Source organism: Salvelinus namaycush, chromosome 6, assembly GCF_016432855.1.
Source record: "Salvelinus namaycush isolate Seneca chromosome 6, SaNama_1.0, whole genome shotgun sequence".
Classification (NCBI taxonomy): Eukaryota; Metazoa; Chordata; class Actinopteri; order Salmoniformes; family Salmonidae; genus Salvelinus; species Salvelinus namaycush.
In genome coordinates this window covers 46,450,619-46,468,118 of record NC_052312.1, presented here as the reverse complement: position 1 = coordinate 46,468,118, position 17,500 = coordinate 46,450,619, and the positions used below count along the sequence as shown (strand labels likewise).

Here is a 17,500-nt window from a genome sequence, read left to right as displayed (position 1 = left end):
GCTGGGTTGACGAGGGCTCAACACCTCTACAAAGCTCTGTTCTAAAAGGGGCCCTCTTAAAAACCAGGGCCATTCAGGAGCCATGACTTTGTGATGTCCCTTTTATCGCTGGGCAGATTTAAAATCAGAAACAGTATAAACAAAGGGTAGATAAATAGGTAGGACGCTTGTATTTTGGAGAGTTGATACCTGGCCTTTACAAACATCAAAGGTCTCTATAAGAACAGGCCCAGACAAAAAGCCAATTAGAGAGGGTGTGGGTGACTCACATCCAGGTTAAGGGCGGAGCTTATCAGTTGCTCTAATACGATCCTCTAATGTACATTTTGGCTGAACCCAAACGCCAACTATTAGCCCCGACTTGGGCACTAGTCATAAGGAAAGGGGATTGATTGGGCACGAGCCATAAGGAAAGGGGATTGATTGGGCACTAGTCATAAGGAAAGGGGATTGATTGGGCACTAGCCATAAGGAAAGGGGATTGATTGGGCACTAGTCATAAGGAAAGGGGATTGATTGGGCACTAGCCATAAGGAAAGGGGATTGATTGGGCACTAGCCATAAGGAAAGGGGATTGATTGGGCACTAGTCATAAGGAAAGGGGATTGATTGGGCACTAGCCATAAGGAAAGGGGATTGATTGGGCACTAGTCATAAGGAAAGGGGATTGATTGGGCACTAGCCATAAGGAAAGGGGATTGATTGGGCACTAGTCATAAGGAAAGGGGATTGATTGGGCACTAGCCATAAAGAAAGGGGATTGATTGGGCACTAGCCATAAGGAAAGGGGATTGATTGTAGGACCAATAGCTCTCTCTTTAACAGAAAGATCAGTTCCAGGACCTCAACATAGGGTCAGGTATTTTACTACACATTAAAAGGGAGACATTGCAGCACCATGTGACAGAAAGACAAAACACGTACCACTCTCCGTCGGCGGAGAAATTGGCGATGCAGTAGTCCCCTCGGCGGGCGGCGTACGAGCCCTCCACTGGGGGCTGGGTGGCGATCTCTGCCCTCATGGTCTCCATCAGGTTCTCCAGCTGGGTGCCTGAGGGGCGGGGAGAGAGAGGGAAGAGGAGGAGCATGGACTGCTTCACTTCTGGTCTCTGTTTGAATACATTGAGTCCATTCCTGTTAGCATAGAGCCTGGTTGGAATATTGTGAAAATAAATGTATAGTACTTACATCTCTTCCTTGCAGTAATCACTGATCTACCATGATTGGATAGGTGAAAGTGATAGTTCCACTACAATGCTTTGACCAATAACGTCACATTAAATCAGTGATTTGTCCAAGGACAAGCGATAGGTGACCGGGAGACATTATCAATTTCTACAAACATGCCCTTTGACTAGATGCCAACGGCGTTAGTATTTGGCTCATATCCCATGTAGCACTGTTGAGCCATACAGCGCTCTGCCCCAAAGTGGACGCCCGACCGCAGTAACCGCCATGGGGAAATTGGTCATCTCCGTTTCCTGTAGTAATTTCCACTGCATTAGCACCATGTCACAAATGCTAAATAATCCTATTTCTACCAGCATTACCATCAGTGGAGACAGTCATAACCAAAACAGCATGAGTAAAAAGATTGCGCTCTGTGACATGTGTTTACCAGTCATCAACCCATTATCGTGTATGGGAGAACTATTAGGTGGAGATTCCAGAAAATGTGGCGGTGGATAATGTCCACGTTTTGAAGAGGATGATAAGAGCGTCAGGCTGTGTGGATTCAGACTGCAATCACTAGTCGAGTGATTTGCGCTCAGCAGTAACAAATGGCTAGCTGTCAGGGCTGATGGCTCGGAGTGTGTGTGAAGAAGTATGGGATGTGTGTGCGTGAGAGAGAGTGTGAAGAGAGTGCAGATCGCTTACTCCAGCTAGTTTAGCAAAGTGCCCGATGTTGAAATTACATGGTGATTTGTTGACATCCTATTCCCATTGATTTCCCCTTGGGCCTTGGGCAATGTAACAACCAGGGCTATACACTGACTCAATAAAAAATAATGCCCCTTCGTCTGCACAGCAAGTGTGTGTGGGAGGGGGGCTGGACATGGAAACATTCTCAACGATTGATGAAAAAAATTAATTATTTCAAAGATGGCAGAGAAAAGCAACACTAAAAGCAAGCAGTCAATGCTATAATTGCTAGTAATGAACATGCTACTCCACCCGTAACACACAGAGGACTTGTGGTCGTTTCCCTTTGATGTGAGCCAGGTTGATAGAGGTGATGTTTCAGCATGCGCCCCGGGGGGAGGGGGGACGATGGTGTCCGCCACACACACGCAGACGTTCACGCAGACGTCCACACACGCAGACGTCCACACACGCAGACGTCCACACACGCAGACGTCCACACACGCAGACGTCCACAAACGCAGACGTCCACAAACGCAGACGTCCACACACGCAGACGTCCACACACGCAGACGTCCACACACGCAGACGTCAACAAACGCAGACGTTCACACACGCAGACGTCCACACACGCAGACGTTCACACACACGTTCACACACGCAGACGTCAACAAAGGCAGACGTTCACACACGCAGACGTCCACACACACGTTCACACACGCAGACGTCAACAAAGGCAGACGTTCACACACGCAGACGTTCACACACGCAGACGTTCACACACGCAGACGTTCACACACGCAGACGTCCACACACGCAGACGTCCACACACGCAGACCTTCACACACGCAGACGTCCACACACGCACACGTCCACACACGCAGACGTCCACACACGCAGACGTTCACACACGCAGACGTTCACACACGCAGACGTCCACACACGCAGACGTCCACACACGCAGACGTCCACACACGCAGACGTTCACACACGCAGACGTCCACACACGCAGACGTCCACACACGCAGACGTCCACACACGCAGACGTCCACACACGCAGACGTCAACAAACGCAGACGTTCACACACGCAGACGTCCACACACGCAGACGTCCACACACGCAGACGTTCACACACGCGTTCACACACGCAGACGTCAACAAAGGCAGACGTTCACACACGCAGACGTCCACACACACGTTCACACACGCAGACGTCAACAAAGGCAGACGTTCACACACGCAGACGTTCACACACGCAGACGTTCACACACGCAGACGTCCACACACGCAGACGTCCACACACGCAGACGTCCACACACGCAGACGTCCACACACGCAGACGTCCACACACGCAGACGTTCACACACGCAGACGTTCACACACGCAGACGTCCACACACGCAGACGTCCACACACGCAGACGTCCACTCACGCAGACGTTCACACACGCAGACGTTCACACACGCAGACGTTCACACACGCAGACGTCCACACACGCAGACGTCCACACACGCAGACGTCCACACACGCAGACGTTCACACACGCAGACGTCCACACACACGTTCACACACGCAGACGTCAACAAAGGCAGACGTTCACACACGCAGACGTTCACACACGCAGACGTTCACACACGCAGACGTCCACACACGCAGACGTCCACACACGCAGACGTCCACACACGCAGACGTCCACACACGCAGACGTCCACACACGCAGACGTCCACACACGCAGACGTCCACACACGCAGACGTCCACACACGCAGACGTCCACACACGCAGACGTCCACTCACGCAGACGTTCACACACGCAGACGTTCACACACGCAGACGTTCACACACGCAGACGTCCACACACGCAGACGTCCACACACGCAGACGTCCACACACGCAGACGTCCACACACGCAGACGTCCACACACGCAGACGTCCACACACGCAGACGTCCACACACGCAGACGTCCACACACGCAGACGTCCACACACGCAGACGTTCACACACGCAGACGTTCACACACGCAGACGTTCACACACGCAGACGTCCACACACGCAGACGTTCACACACGCAGACGTCCACACACGCAGACGTTCACACACACGTTCACACACGCAGACGTCCACACACGCAGACGTTCACACACGCAGACGTTCACACACGCAGACGTCCACACACGCAGACGTTCACACACGCAGACGTTCACACACGCAGACGTCCACACACGCAGACGTTCACATACGCAGACGTTCACACACGCAGACGGGGAGGTGTGTGTGTATTGGAGGGAGGTGTGTGTATTGGAGGGGGTGTGTGTATTGGAGGGGGGTGTGTGTGTATTGGAAGGAGGTGTGTGTGTTGGAGGGAGGTGTGTGTGTGTGTGTTTTGGAGGGAGGTGTGTGTGTATTGGAGGGAGGTCTGTGTGTGTATTGGAGGGAGGGAGATGTGCGTGTGTGTGTTGGACGGAGGTGTGTGTGTGTGTGTGTGGGGGGGCAGCTTAATGTGTGTTGTGATCAAACAAACACCTCAAAGGCAAAGCCACATTAAATGAATGAACAAGCCACATCTCACACACACACCACTGCTCCTCTCCCTCCCTCCCTCCCTCCCTCCCTCCCTCCCTCCCTCCCTCCCTCCCTCCCTCCCTCCCTCCCTCCCTCCCTCCCTCCCACAGCTCAGAGCTGTTATTGTGATGTTATTCCGGCCTGCATCAGAGCGTTTGTTTAAAAAAACGAGGGAATATTAAAGGTTAAAGAGAGTGAGCAGCCAGCTAGCGCTTAGCCAGCTACCTTAACATGATGTGATGTACGCTAAACAGGAGAGTGAAAACAGGAGGCTTCCGGAGGGGGGTTAGGGGAGGTAAGGTAAGAGGGGGAGGAGGGGGTGTGTGTGAGAGGGGGTGCGTGTGTTTGTTGTGGGGTTTGGGGAGAGGAACGTGGCGTTCACACTCCTCACTGCCCAACCACTGGCACCCTGATGGCTAATGACTGCTGTTTGAGGGGAGCGAGGAAGGAGCTCCCCTCAAACACACACACAAACACACGCTTGAGGCATCCTCAGTGTTTTGTAGAAGCAGCAGATTTAAGGAAACACGTCAGATCAACAACCCTACCCCCCAAACCTCCCATCTATCCCAGGGGTACAGATCAGATCAACAACTCTACCTCCCCAACCCTCCCATCTATCCCAGAGGTACAGCTCAGATCAACAACCCTACCTCCCCAACCCTCCCATCTATACCAGAGGTACAGCTCGTGACGGCCGTGTTACCGTAGTAGCGCACCACGTCAGTTGCCGTAGTTGCGGCTGTGCAGCGCCGTGGCCTGCCTGTCAGCGCTCCGGCCGCCGGCGGAAGATTTATTCATCTAATTAAAAAAGTTTGAGAGAGAGCGACTTCCTCCTTCCCCAGCCAGGAGTGGTAGTGGTAATGGTGTGTGTGTGTGTGCGTGCGTGTGCGTCTTTGCCTGGGTCGCGCGGCGTGTTCCACTTTGGGCCCGGAGAGATTTGATTAAATAATAAATAAGCTAAGAGGGAGTCCTCTCCAATCGCTATATAAAGCTTTAATGGAAACACTTCATTTAACCTAATTAATACCAGTGGCCTGGCATTACTGTGGAGGGGAAGGTACAGGAAGGAGGTAGGGTACAGAACACATGATGTAGCAGAGGACTGGCATTACTGTGGAGGGGAAGGTACAGGAAGGAGGTAGGGTACAGAACACATGATGTAGCAGAGGACTGGCATTACTGTGGAGGGGAAGGTACAGGAAGGAGGTAGGGTACAGAACACATGATGTAGCAGAGGACTGGCATTACTGTGGAGGGGAAGGTACAGGAAGGAGGTAGGGTACAGAACACATGATGTAGCAGAGGACTGGCATTACTGTGGAGGGGAAGGTACAGGAAGGAGGTAGGGTACAGAACACATGATGTAGCAGAGGACTGGCATTACTGTGGAGGGGAAGGTACAGGAAGGAGGTAGGGTACAGAACACATGATGTAGCAGAGGACTGGCATTACTGTGGAGGGGAAGGTACAGGAAGGAGGTAGGGTACAGAACACATGATGTAGCAGAGGACTGGCATTACTGTGGAGGGGAAGGTACAGGAAGGAGGTAGGGTAAGGAGGTAGGACACAGAACACATGATGTAGCAGAGGACTGGCATTACTGTGGAGGGGAAGGTACAGGACGGAGGTAGGGTACAGAACACATGATGTAGCAGAGGACTGGCATTACTGTGGAGGGGAAGGTACAGGAAGGAGGTAGGGTAAGGAGGTAGGGAACAGAACACATGATGTAGCAGAGGACTGGCATTACTGTGGAGGGGAAGGTACAGGACGGAGGTAGGGTACAGAACACATGATGTAGCAGAGGACTGGCATTACTGTGGAGGGGAAGGTACAGGAAGGAGGTAGGGTACAGAACACATGATGTAGCAGAGGACTGGCATTACTGTGGAGGGGAAGGTACAGGACGGAGGTAGGGTAAGGAGGTAGGACACAGAACACATGATGTAGCAGAGGACTGGCATTACTGTGGAGGGGAAGGTACAGGACGGAGGTAGGGTACAGAACACATGATGTAGCAGAGGACTGGCATTACTGTGGAGGGGAAGGTACAGGAAGGAGGCAGGGTACAGAACACATGATGTAGCAGAGGACTGGCATTACTGTGGAGGGGAAGGTACAGGAAGGAGGTAGGGTAAGGAGGTAGGGCACAGAACACATGATGTAGCAGAGGACTGGCATTACTGTGGAGGGGAAGGTACAGGACGGAGGTAGGGTACAGAACACATAATGTAGCAGAGGACTGGCATTACTGTGGAGGGGAAGGTACAGGAAGGAGGTAGGGTACAGAACACATGATGTAGCAGAGGACTGGCATTACTGTGGAGGGGAAGGTACAAGACGGAGGTAGGGTACAGAACACATGATGTAGCAGAGGACTGGCATTACTGTGGAGGGGAAGGTACAGGAAGGAGGTAGGGTACAGAACACATGATGTAGCAGAGGACTGGCATTACTGTGGAGGGGAAGGTACAGGAAGGAGGTAGGGTACAGAACACATGATGTAGCAGAGGACTGGCATTACTGTGGAGGGGAAGGTACAGGACGGAGGTAGGGTACAGAACACATGATGTAGCAGAGGACTGGCATTACTGTGGAGGGGAAGGTACAGGAAGGAGGTAGGGTACAGAACACATGATGTAGCAGAGGACTGGCATTACTGTGGAGGGGAAGGTACAGGAAGGAGGTAGGGTACAGAACACATGATGTAGCAGAGGACTGGCATTACTGTGGAGGGGAAGGAACAGGAAGGAGGTAGGGTACAGAACACATGATGTAGCAGAGGACTGGCATTACTGTGGAGGGGAAGGTACAGGAAGGAGGTAGGGTACAGAACACATGATGTAGCAGAGGCCTGGCATTACTGTGGAGGGGAAGGTACAGGAAGGAGGTAGGGTAAGGAGGTAGGACACAGAACACATGATGTAGCAGAGGACTGGCATTACTGTGGAGGGGAAGGTACAGGACGGAGGTAGGGTACAGAACACATGATGTAGCAGAGGACTGGCATTACTGTGGAGGGGAAGGTACAGGAAGGAGGTAGGGTAAGGAGGTAGGGAACAGAACACATGATGTAGCAGAGGACTGGCATTACTGTGGAGGGGAAGGTACAGGACGGAGGTAGGGTACAGAACACATGATGTAGCAGAGGACTGGCATTACTGTGGAGGGGAAGGTACAGGAAGGAGGTAGGGTACAGAACACATGATGTAGCAGAGGACTGGCATTACTGTGGAGGGGAAGGTACAGGACGGAGGTAGGGTAAGGAGGTAGGACACAGAACACATGATGTAGCAGAGGACTGGCATTACTGTGGAGGGGAAGGTACAGGACGGAGGTAGGGTACAGAACACATGATGTAGCAGAGGACTGGCATTACTGTGGAGGGGAAGGTACAGGAAGGAGGCAGGGTACAGAACACATGATGTAGCAGAGGACTGGCATTACTGTGGAGGGGAAGGTACAGGAAGGAGGTAGGGTAAGGAGGTAGGGCACAGAACACATGATGTAGCAGAGGACTGGCATTACTGTGGAGGGGAAGGTACAGGACGGAGGTAGGGTACAGAACACATGATGTAGCAGAGGACTGGCATTACTGTGGAGGGGAAGGTACAGGAAGGAGGTAGGGTACAGAACACATGATGTAGCAGAGGACTGGCATTACTGTGGAGGGGAAGGTACAAGACGGAGGTAGGGTACAGAACACATGATGTAGCAGAGGACTGGCATTACTGTGGAGGGGAAGGTACAGGAAGGAGGTAGGGTACAGAACACATGATGTAGCAGAGGACTGGCATTACTGTGGAGGGGAAGGTACAGGAAGGAGGTAGGGTACAGAACACATGATGTAGCAGAGGACTGGCATTACTGTGGAGGGGAAGGTACAGGACGGAGGTAGGGTACAGAACACATGATGTAGCAGAGGACTGGCATTACTGTGGAGGGGAAGGTACAGGAAGGAGGTAGGGTACAGAACACATGATGTAGCAGAGGACTGGCATTACTGTGGAGGGGAAGGTACAGGAAGGAGGTAGGGTACAGAACACATGATGTAGCAGAGGACTGGCATTACTGTGGAGGGGAAGGAACAGGAAGGAGGTAGGGTACAGAACACATGATGTAGCAGAGGACTGGCATTACTGTGGAGGGGAAGGTACAGGAAGGAGGTAGGGTACAGAACACATGATGTAGCAGAGGCCTGGCATTACTGTGGAGGGGAAGGTACAGGAAGGAGGTAGGGTACAGAACACATGATGTAGCAGAGGACTGGCATTACTGTGGAGGGGAAGGTACAGGAAGGAGGTAGGGTACAGAACACATGATGTAGCAGAGGACTGGCATTACTGTGGAGGGGAAGGAACAGGAAGGAGGTAGGGTACAGAACACATGATGTAGCAGAGGACTGGCATTACTGTGGAGGGGAAGGAACAGGAAGGAGGTAGGGTACAGAACACATGATGTAGCAGAGGACTGGCATTACTGTGGAGGGGAAGGTACAGGACGGAGGTAGGGTACAGAACACATGATGTAGCAGAGGACTGGCATTACTGTGGAGGGGAAGGAACAGGAAGGAGGTAGGGTACAGAACACATGATGTAGCAGAGGACTGGCATTACTGTGGAGGGGAAGGAACAGGAAGGAGGTAGGGTACAGAACACATGATGTAGCAGAGGACTGGCATTACTGTGGAGGGGAAGGTACAGGAAGGAGGTAGGGTACAGAACACATGATGTAGCAGAGGACTGGCATTACTGTGGAGGGGAAGGAACAGGAAGGAGGTAGGGTACAGAACACATGATGTAGCAGAGGACTGGCATTACTGTGGAGGGGAAGGTACAGGAAGGAGGTAGGGTACAGAACACATGATGTAGCAGAGGACTGGCATTACTGTGGAGGGGAAGGAACAGGAAGGAGGTAGGGTACAGAACACATGATGTAGCAGAGGACTGGCATTACTGTGGAGGGGAAGGTACAGGAAGGAGGTAGGGTACAGAACACATGATGTAGCAGAGGACTGGCATTACTGTGGAGGGGAAGGAACAGGAAGGAGGTAGGGTACAGAACACCTGATGAGATCGCTGTATGTACTCTATGCCATAAGAATTAAGGCCTGAAATACTGTGATGATAACCCACTTTGTACCGTTCAAGAACCACAATGTACACACAGCCAAAACACACAATGAGACTGAGTACACACTCGTAGACTAACACACAAAAAACATGTTGGAGAGAACATGCGCGCACACACCCCAAACGTGATAACTCCAGACAGAGCTGTAATCTCTGTAGTACGCATCAATAACCATCATTCACACATACAGTGCCTTCGAAAAGCATCCAGACCTCGACTTTTACCACATTTTGTTACGTTACAGCCTTATTCTAAAATGGATTAAATCGTTTTTTTCCCTCATCAACCCACAGGTGGACACAATACAGCATAATGACAAAGCAAAAACAGGTTTACAGACATTTTTGTAAATGTATGCAATAAAAATAGCTGAAATATGACATTTAGTATTCAGATCCTTTACTCAGGACTTTGTTGAAGCACTTTTGGAAGAGATTACAGCATAGAGTATTATTGGGTATGATGTTACAAGCTTGGCACAGCTGTACTTGGGGAGTTTCTCCAATTTTTCTCTGCAGATCCTCTCAAGCTCTGTCAGGTTGGATGGGGAGCAGGCAGCACAGTTATTTTCAGGTCTCTACAGAGATGTTCGATTGGGTTCAAGTCCAGGCTCTGGCTGGGCCACTCAAGGACATTTAGAGACATGTCCCGAAGCCACTCCTGCATTGTCTTGACTGCATGCTTATGGTCGTTGTCCTGTTGGAAGGTGAACCTTTGGCCCAGTCTGAGGTCCTGAGCACTCTGGAGCAGGTTTTCATCAAGGATCTCTCTGTACTTTGCTTTGTTCATCTTTCCCAGCTGGCCACCTGGACAGAGTCTTGGAGGTTCCAAACTTCTTCCATTTAAGAATAATGGAGTCTACTGTGTTCTTGGTGACCTTGTACGTTGCAGACATTTGTTGTTACCCTTCCCCAGATCTGTGCCTCAACACAATCCTGTCTCGGATCGCTATGGACAATCCCTTCCACGTCTTGGCTTGGTTTTTGCTCTGACATGCACTGTCAACTGTGGGACCTTATATAGACAGGTGTGTGCCTTTCCAAATCATGTTCAATCAATAGAGTTTACCACAGGTGGACTCCAATCAAGTTGTAGAAACATCTAAAGGATGATCAATGGAAACACAATGCACCGGAGCTCAATTTCGAGTCTCACAGCAAAGGGTCTGAATACTTATGTAAATAAGGTACAGTTGAAGTCAGAAGTTTACTTACACTTAGGTTGGAGTGAAAAACTCGTTTTTCAACCACTCCACAAATGTCTTGTTAACAAACTATAGTTTTGGCAAGTCGGTTAGGACATCTACTTTGTGCATGACAAGTAATTTTTCCAACAATTGTTTACAGAGATTATTTCACTTATAATTCACTATCACAATCCCAGTAGGTCAGAAGTTTACATACACTAAGTTGACTGTGCCTTTAAACAGATTGGAATATTCCAGAAAATGATGTCATGACTTTAGAAGACTCTGATAGGCTAATTGACATCATTTTAGTCAATTGGAGGTGTACCTGTGGATGTATTTCAAGGCCTACCTTCAAACTCAGTGCCTCTTTGCTTGACATCATAGGAAAATCAAAAGAAATCAGCCAAGACCTCAGAAAAAAAATGGTACACCTCCACAAGCCTGGGTCATCCTTGGGAGAAATTTCCAAACGCCTGAAGGTACCATGTTCATCTGTACAAACAATAGTACGCAAGTATAAACACCATGGGACCACGCAGCCGTCATACCGCTCAGGAAGGAGACGCGTTCTGTCTCCTAGAGTTGAACGTACTTTGGTGCGAAAAGGGCCAATCAATCCCAGAACTACAGCAAAGAACCTTGTAAAGATGCTGGAGGAAACAGTAAACAGTATATCCACAGTAAAACGAGTCCTATATCGACACACCCTGAAAGGCCACTCAGCAAGGAAGAAGCCACTGCTCCAAAACTGCCATAAAAAGCCAGACTACGGTTTGCAACTGCACATGGGGACAAAGATTGTTCTGTTTGGAGAAATGTCCTCCGGTCTGATGAAACAAAAATAGAACTGTTTGGCCATAATGACCAACGTTATGTTTGGAGTAAAAAGGGGGAGGCTTGCAAGCCGAACACCACCATCCCAACCGTGAAGCACGGGGATGGCAGCATCATGTTGTGTGGGTGATTTGCTGCAGGAGGGACTGGTGCACTTCACAAAATAGATGGCATCACCAGGAAGGAAAATTATGTGGATATATTGAAGCAACATCTCAAGACATCAGTCAGGAAGTTAAAGCTTGGTCGCAAATGGGTCTTCCAAATGGACAATGACCCCAGGCATACTTCCAAAGTTGTGGCAAAATGGCTTAAAGACAACAAAGTCAAGGTATTGGAGTGGCCATCACAAAGCCCTGACCTCAATCCCATAGAAAATTTGTGGGCAGAACTGAAAAAGCGTGTGCGTGCAAGGAGGCCTACTAACTGGACTCCGTTACACCAGCTCTGTCAGGAGGAATGGGCCAAAATTCACCCAACTTATTGTGGGAAGGTTGTGGAAGGCTACCCGAAGCATTTGAACCAAGTTAAACAATTTAAAGGCAATGCCACCAAATACTAATTGAGTGTATGTAAACTTCTGACCCACTGGGAATGCGATGAAATAAATAAAAGTTGAAATAAATCTCGCGAAAATTCTCGCGAAAATCTTTCTGACATTTCACATTTTTAAAATTAAGTGGTGATCCTAACTGACCTAAGACAGGGAATTTTTAATAGGATTAAATGTCAGGAATTGTGAAAAACTGAGTTTAAATGTATTTGGCTGAGGTGTATGTAAACTTCCGACTTCAACTGTATGTTTTTATTTATTTAACACATTTACAAAAATGTCTAAAAACCTGTTTTTAGACATTTAGGGTATTAGGGTATTATGATTTATTAATGATTTATTATCATTTAGGGTATTATGTGTAGATTGATGAGGAAACAAACGAATTCAATCCATTTTAGAATAAGGCTGTAACGTAACGTGGAAAGGGGAAGGGGTCTGAATACTTTCCGAAGGCACTGTGGGCTATGCTACATCCTTTCCTATGAAAATCAGGGCAAGCACACATCAAGCACACAACCCCAAGAGTGGTCATGAAACACCAATGTTAACCCTACCTTCCATGTTCTCCTATGAGATCCATCCTCCAGGCCAGTGTTCTCATAATACCAGTGGGGTTTAAAGCCATCCATTAGGACATATGGCTGAGGTTACATAAGGAACTGTAGATCAGTACATGGCTGACAGCGTCCCAAATGGCACCATATTCCCTATGTAGTGCCCTGTGGGCCCTGGTTAAAAGTAGTGCACTATGTAGGGAATAGGGTAACATTCGGGAAGCAGTCATCTCTATGGATCACTGATTTCCCAGTGCAGTTTCACTACTTGGTAGAAGCCTTAGATTCCCTCTAATTACAGTCGTGTCAGATTGAGTCAGACACCGTACATCTAATGTCTCTCACTCTGAAGGTGGAGGATAAGACGTTGGGAGAAGGAACAGGGACTGTGTCTGTTACAGTGAACATGCAGTCATGTTGATATTGACCAATGAGATGGTTACGTTTCTTGGTGATGGTTGTAGGCTGTTCACAGAGAGGACTTAGTGCACACATACATAGCAAACACCCCCCCCACACACTTCAATCCTTCTTCATTTCAAGTGCCATCCTGATTTAGTGGTGAACTTAAGCCTCTTAACTACTACATATTTCTCCGTGGGTTTGCTATCCATTATATAACACACACACACCACAGGGCCAGGTGAGAGAACGATGACACTTGGTATTAGATTCAGCATGCAGTGCAGGGGTTCTGCAGCATGAGAATCTCCCCACCTACTGCCAGTCACTTTATGGCTGGTCATTTGCTGTGCAGGCATCTTGGCCCAGGGTGACCTGTACTGGAGGGCACTGCTTTATTACACACATCTATGCATGCAGATTCCCTTCCAGGTGCAGGCTTGGACGGTAATGCACATACAAGGGAATGGAGAAGCACACACACACACACACACACACACACACACACACACACACACACACACACACACACACACACACACACACACACACACACACACACACACACACACACACACACACACACACACACACACACACACACACACACGAGTGAGAGAGGAACGAAGACAAATACACTAGCATTCTCTAGCAAGCATAGACACACACAGAGAGAGAGAGAGAGAGGAATGAAGACACATACATTAGCACTCTGGCAAGCATAGATGCACCCACACACACACACAGGTAAACACACAGGCAAAGTGTTCCTTTTTTCAGCTTGAAAGAACATCATTCCAGCCCAACCGATGTGTAAAAAACATAAAACAGCCTACATCTCCCTCTGTCTGTTTGCATACACTGCCGCGAAATCTAAAGATAAACTCTGAGTGTCCAGTGAACCGACGCCTACGGTTGGTTTCCTGCCTTCAGCAACCCAGAGAGATCTGCAACATGCATCTCTGGCAAAGCCAAATCAGGCTAGGAAAAATACCAGGAGATGTATGTAGTAAGGAGAGTCCCAGTTCCCAATTCCACGTTGGTTTGAAGAAAAGAAAGACAAATCTATGTATTTGTAGTCTCAGTGGAAGAGGCTAATGGGTCTCCAGTGTGACAGGCCTCGCTTTGTGTATTTGCTAGTGAGCAAAAGCACTGATCCACATAAAATGAAGACTGTTCCAGATCTCTTTTCTCCTCCTCTCTTTTCTCTCACTCTGTTCTGTAATTTGTTTATGCGCCATTATGGCTGCAGCTGTTGGTAAATCATATGTAATTACATTGTAAATGCCCCGCGCGGAACCGAGAAAGCGATTAGGCTTTAGAGAAGAGAAAATGATTTTAGTTGGGGTTGATTAAAATGGCATTTGGCTGTGGTGTGGCGAATGAGGCGTACTCGCGGAAAGAAAACAAAAAGCTATGAAAACACTGGATCATGTTGTCCTCCGCACTCGACCGAAGGCCACGCGGAATCCTAGTTGACCAAATCATTACCATCAACAACGGAAATCATCCCATCCAGAATGAAACAGAAGACCAGAGAACAGATTAGAGAATCACTGCTAAATGGTTACTAAAAAGCTAGGATCATTCCAATTCCCTTCCCAAATGAAGAAATTAAACACTAAATCACTGTTAAGCATTTTCCAAATGATGCAGAAAGTCTAATTCAGGACACCCAAAGAGAGAAAAAGGGGAACAAAAAAAACGGACAGGAGAAGCGCAGAAAGAGGCAACATTTCACCAGCTGTAATTAGCTCAATATTCAAATGTATGAGACGCACGCAGCGGCATGGAGAAAGGAGCTCATCCAGGGAAATGTGTAACTAACCCAAAAACAACACTTATTCTGGGAGGTCTCCGAAGACTCTCATTTCCATTTAGTACATGTTGTTCCCGGCGTCTTTATCAGATCTGCTATATAGGCACTGGTGTCTGTTATTTTAGCAGTTGTAACGCTGCCGCTTCTGACGTGTGCATACGGTGTGTGTGAATGTGTGTGTGCACGGGCAGTTTGAATGATGACACCGGGCTGACGCAAACAGTGCTAACTCTACCTGCTAGTTTGGCCTGTTAAATATGCATGAGGTTTGGACAGGCTTCATCCTCTGGGGGGATGGCGGCTTGTGTTAAAGAACGTCCAGGTGGGAACGGGAACAACACTGCTGATTGCTTACACACACACACACACACACACACACACACACACACACACACACACACACACACACACACACACACACACACACACACACACACACACACACACACACACACACACACACACACACACACACACACACACAGAATGATAACAGACAACCTACCCCAACACAGACAAAGGAGGTACTGGAGATGCGGGGGGAGAGATAAAATGGCTTTATGGGGAGCAATTTACTCCTCTTTTGGGCACCAGTTGGGAGGAAGTGTCGGCAGCCGCTGTGCGTGGAGCGAGGCCGCCATAAAAAACAAATGATGGCAGAGCCTCACTAATGCCCACTCTGCCTGTGGAAGAGCGTTTCAGAGTCGCTTCGCACAGCACTCTCTCCTCTCTCAATCTTTCTCTCCCCCTCCTGGCAGGCGGAGAGGGGGCTCTCACCACCAAATTACAGTTTCTGTCATTTGAAAGCCCAGAAGAGACAAAGAGGCAGCATCTGTGACTTTTCTCCTGCTCTCTACACTCCCATTGAGGCCTCGTCGAGTGAGGCTAATGCGGATTTTCCCCCAATATACCCGGGTGCGGTGCCGCATTAGGAGGGTTCACCTGTACTTGTAGTTTGGAGGAGAAGAGTGTAAGTGGGTTCGTTGCCAAGAGAAGAGCCATTCACCGCCACATAAGGTAACCAGCGTTGCCTTTCTGGTTACTAGTGAAACCAGAGCACTAAGACCAAGAGCAAGCCAGATTGGGTCCTGCTCCCTCCAAAATACACCCCTCAGAACAAACCGTGCTCCAGCTGAGCAGACAGGTGATCTGACCTTTCAATCTGCAGTTCCATTCAAATTCAACAATGAATGCCTTCGCGGTAAAGCTCATCTGAGGACCGCTAAATATTGCATCATCCGGCGCGGTGGTGGGGAGTTAAGAAAACAAATAAAACTTGCAGTGTCTGCTTTTCTCCCTGCTTGAGTTTGTTGTTGCTTTCTACAGCCGTGGCCTCTGCAGTTTGTGCGGAGTGTCACCACAGCTGTTTACAGACCAGCTGAAGAGAAACAAGACGTAGTTCAGCACGACTGAAGAATATAGACCCGGTGAAACAAGGACGGCCTAGAGATGTGAGGATAAAATCATGACCATGACAAACTACTGCCCTCTCTAGGATGACGGTGTCCTCAAAAGACAGAGGCCAGCGGTAGGCGGGGGGAAACAAAGAGCCATCCTCTACAGAGGATCACATGGGAACAGGGACTTGCTTATGTGCACTGAGCTTCATCCAGCCATCTTCCGTCCGCATTAAGCAGGGTTGTGTTCATTTGAGCACACAATGGAGAAAAAAAGTCAAACATTTCGCAACTGAACACAAAAATGTTGCATTGGCCAGGAAGACCCTCCCTGTTTCAATCCGTTTTATTCCATTTGGTGCCTAATGAACACAGCCCGGGAGTGGAGTACTGTTTCTAAGATGGCCCTAGTTCGCTGCTTCACATTAAGGCCTGGTTAGAGCCCCCTGTATTCCCTTTCGGACAGATCGATAGAGAATGTCCTCTTATTGACATCAATACTGGCAAATGCTAATGGTCTGGCACACCAGTGTTACGAGGCCCCCCGTTGACTGCTCCCAAAACAATGTGTGCCGTCACACGTTAAGGCACTCCACAGTGGCGGACAGTTCTGGGGCGTTGGGACCTTTTAAAACCCCTAGGTTTTCACTGAATGAGGGGAACATTTGAGAAAGAGAGAGCGAGAGAGCTAGCGAGAGGTGAGAGTGAGACATAAGGAGAGAATGAGAAAAACTAAAACAGAGACCGAACCACAGAGCATAAGGAACAAGAGGGAGAAAGATAGATTTAGCAACAGAACAAGAAAGAGATTGAATACCAGCATGATAGTAGGAAGGAGTGAGACTGACTGAGTGGTGTTCCAGCATCATTAGGTGGAGAACAGCTGCTGGGCGTAAAGGTAGAATGTGAATAATGTGGACAGAGTGGCACCTGGAAGGCTGTAGCACTGCCAGCTCCTAACTCTGGTCTGGTTTGGACCAGCCTGCAGCGCTGCCAGCTCCTAACTCTGGCCTGGTCTGGACCAGCCTGCAGCGCTGCCAGCTCCTAACTCTGGTCTGGTTTGGACCAGCCTGCAGCGCTGCCAGCTCCTAACTCTGGTCTGGTCTGGACCAGCCTGCAGCGCTGCCAGCTCCTAACTCTGGTCTGGTCTGGACCAGCCTGCAGCGCTGCCAGCTCCTAACTCTGGTC

At 49.1% G+C, this 17,500-nt stretch overlaps 1 protein-coding gene across 1 annotated transcript in view; it reads right to left on the bottom strand.

Annotated features, from left to right (window-relative positions):
* The window catches only part of LOC120049154 (staphylococcal nuclease domain-containing protein 1-like), a 311,592-nt gene that overhangs the window by 37,038 nt on the left and 257,054 nt on the right, over positions 1 to 17,500 (bottom strand). Inside the window, 1 exon segment of the mRNA XM_038995382.1 lies at positions 925 to 1,051. Within this exon segment, the coding sequence (XP_038851310.1) occupies positions 925 to 1,051 (127 nt within the window).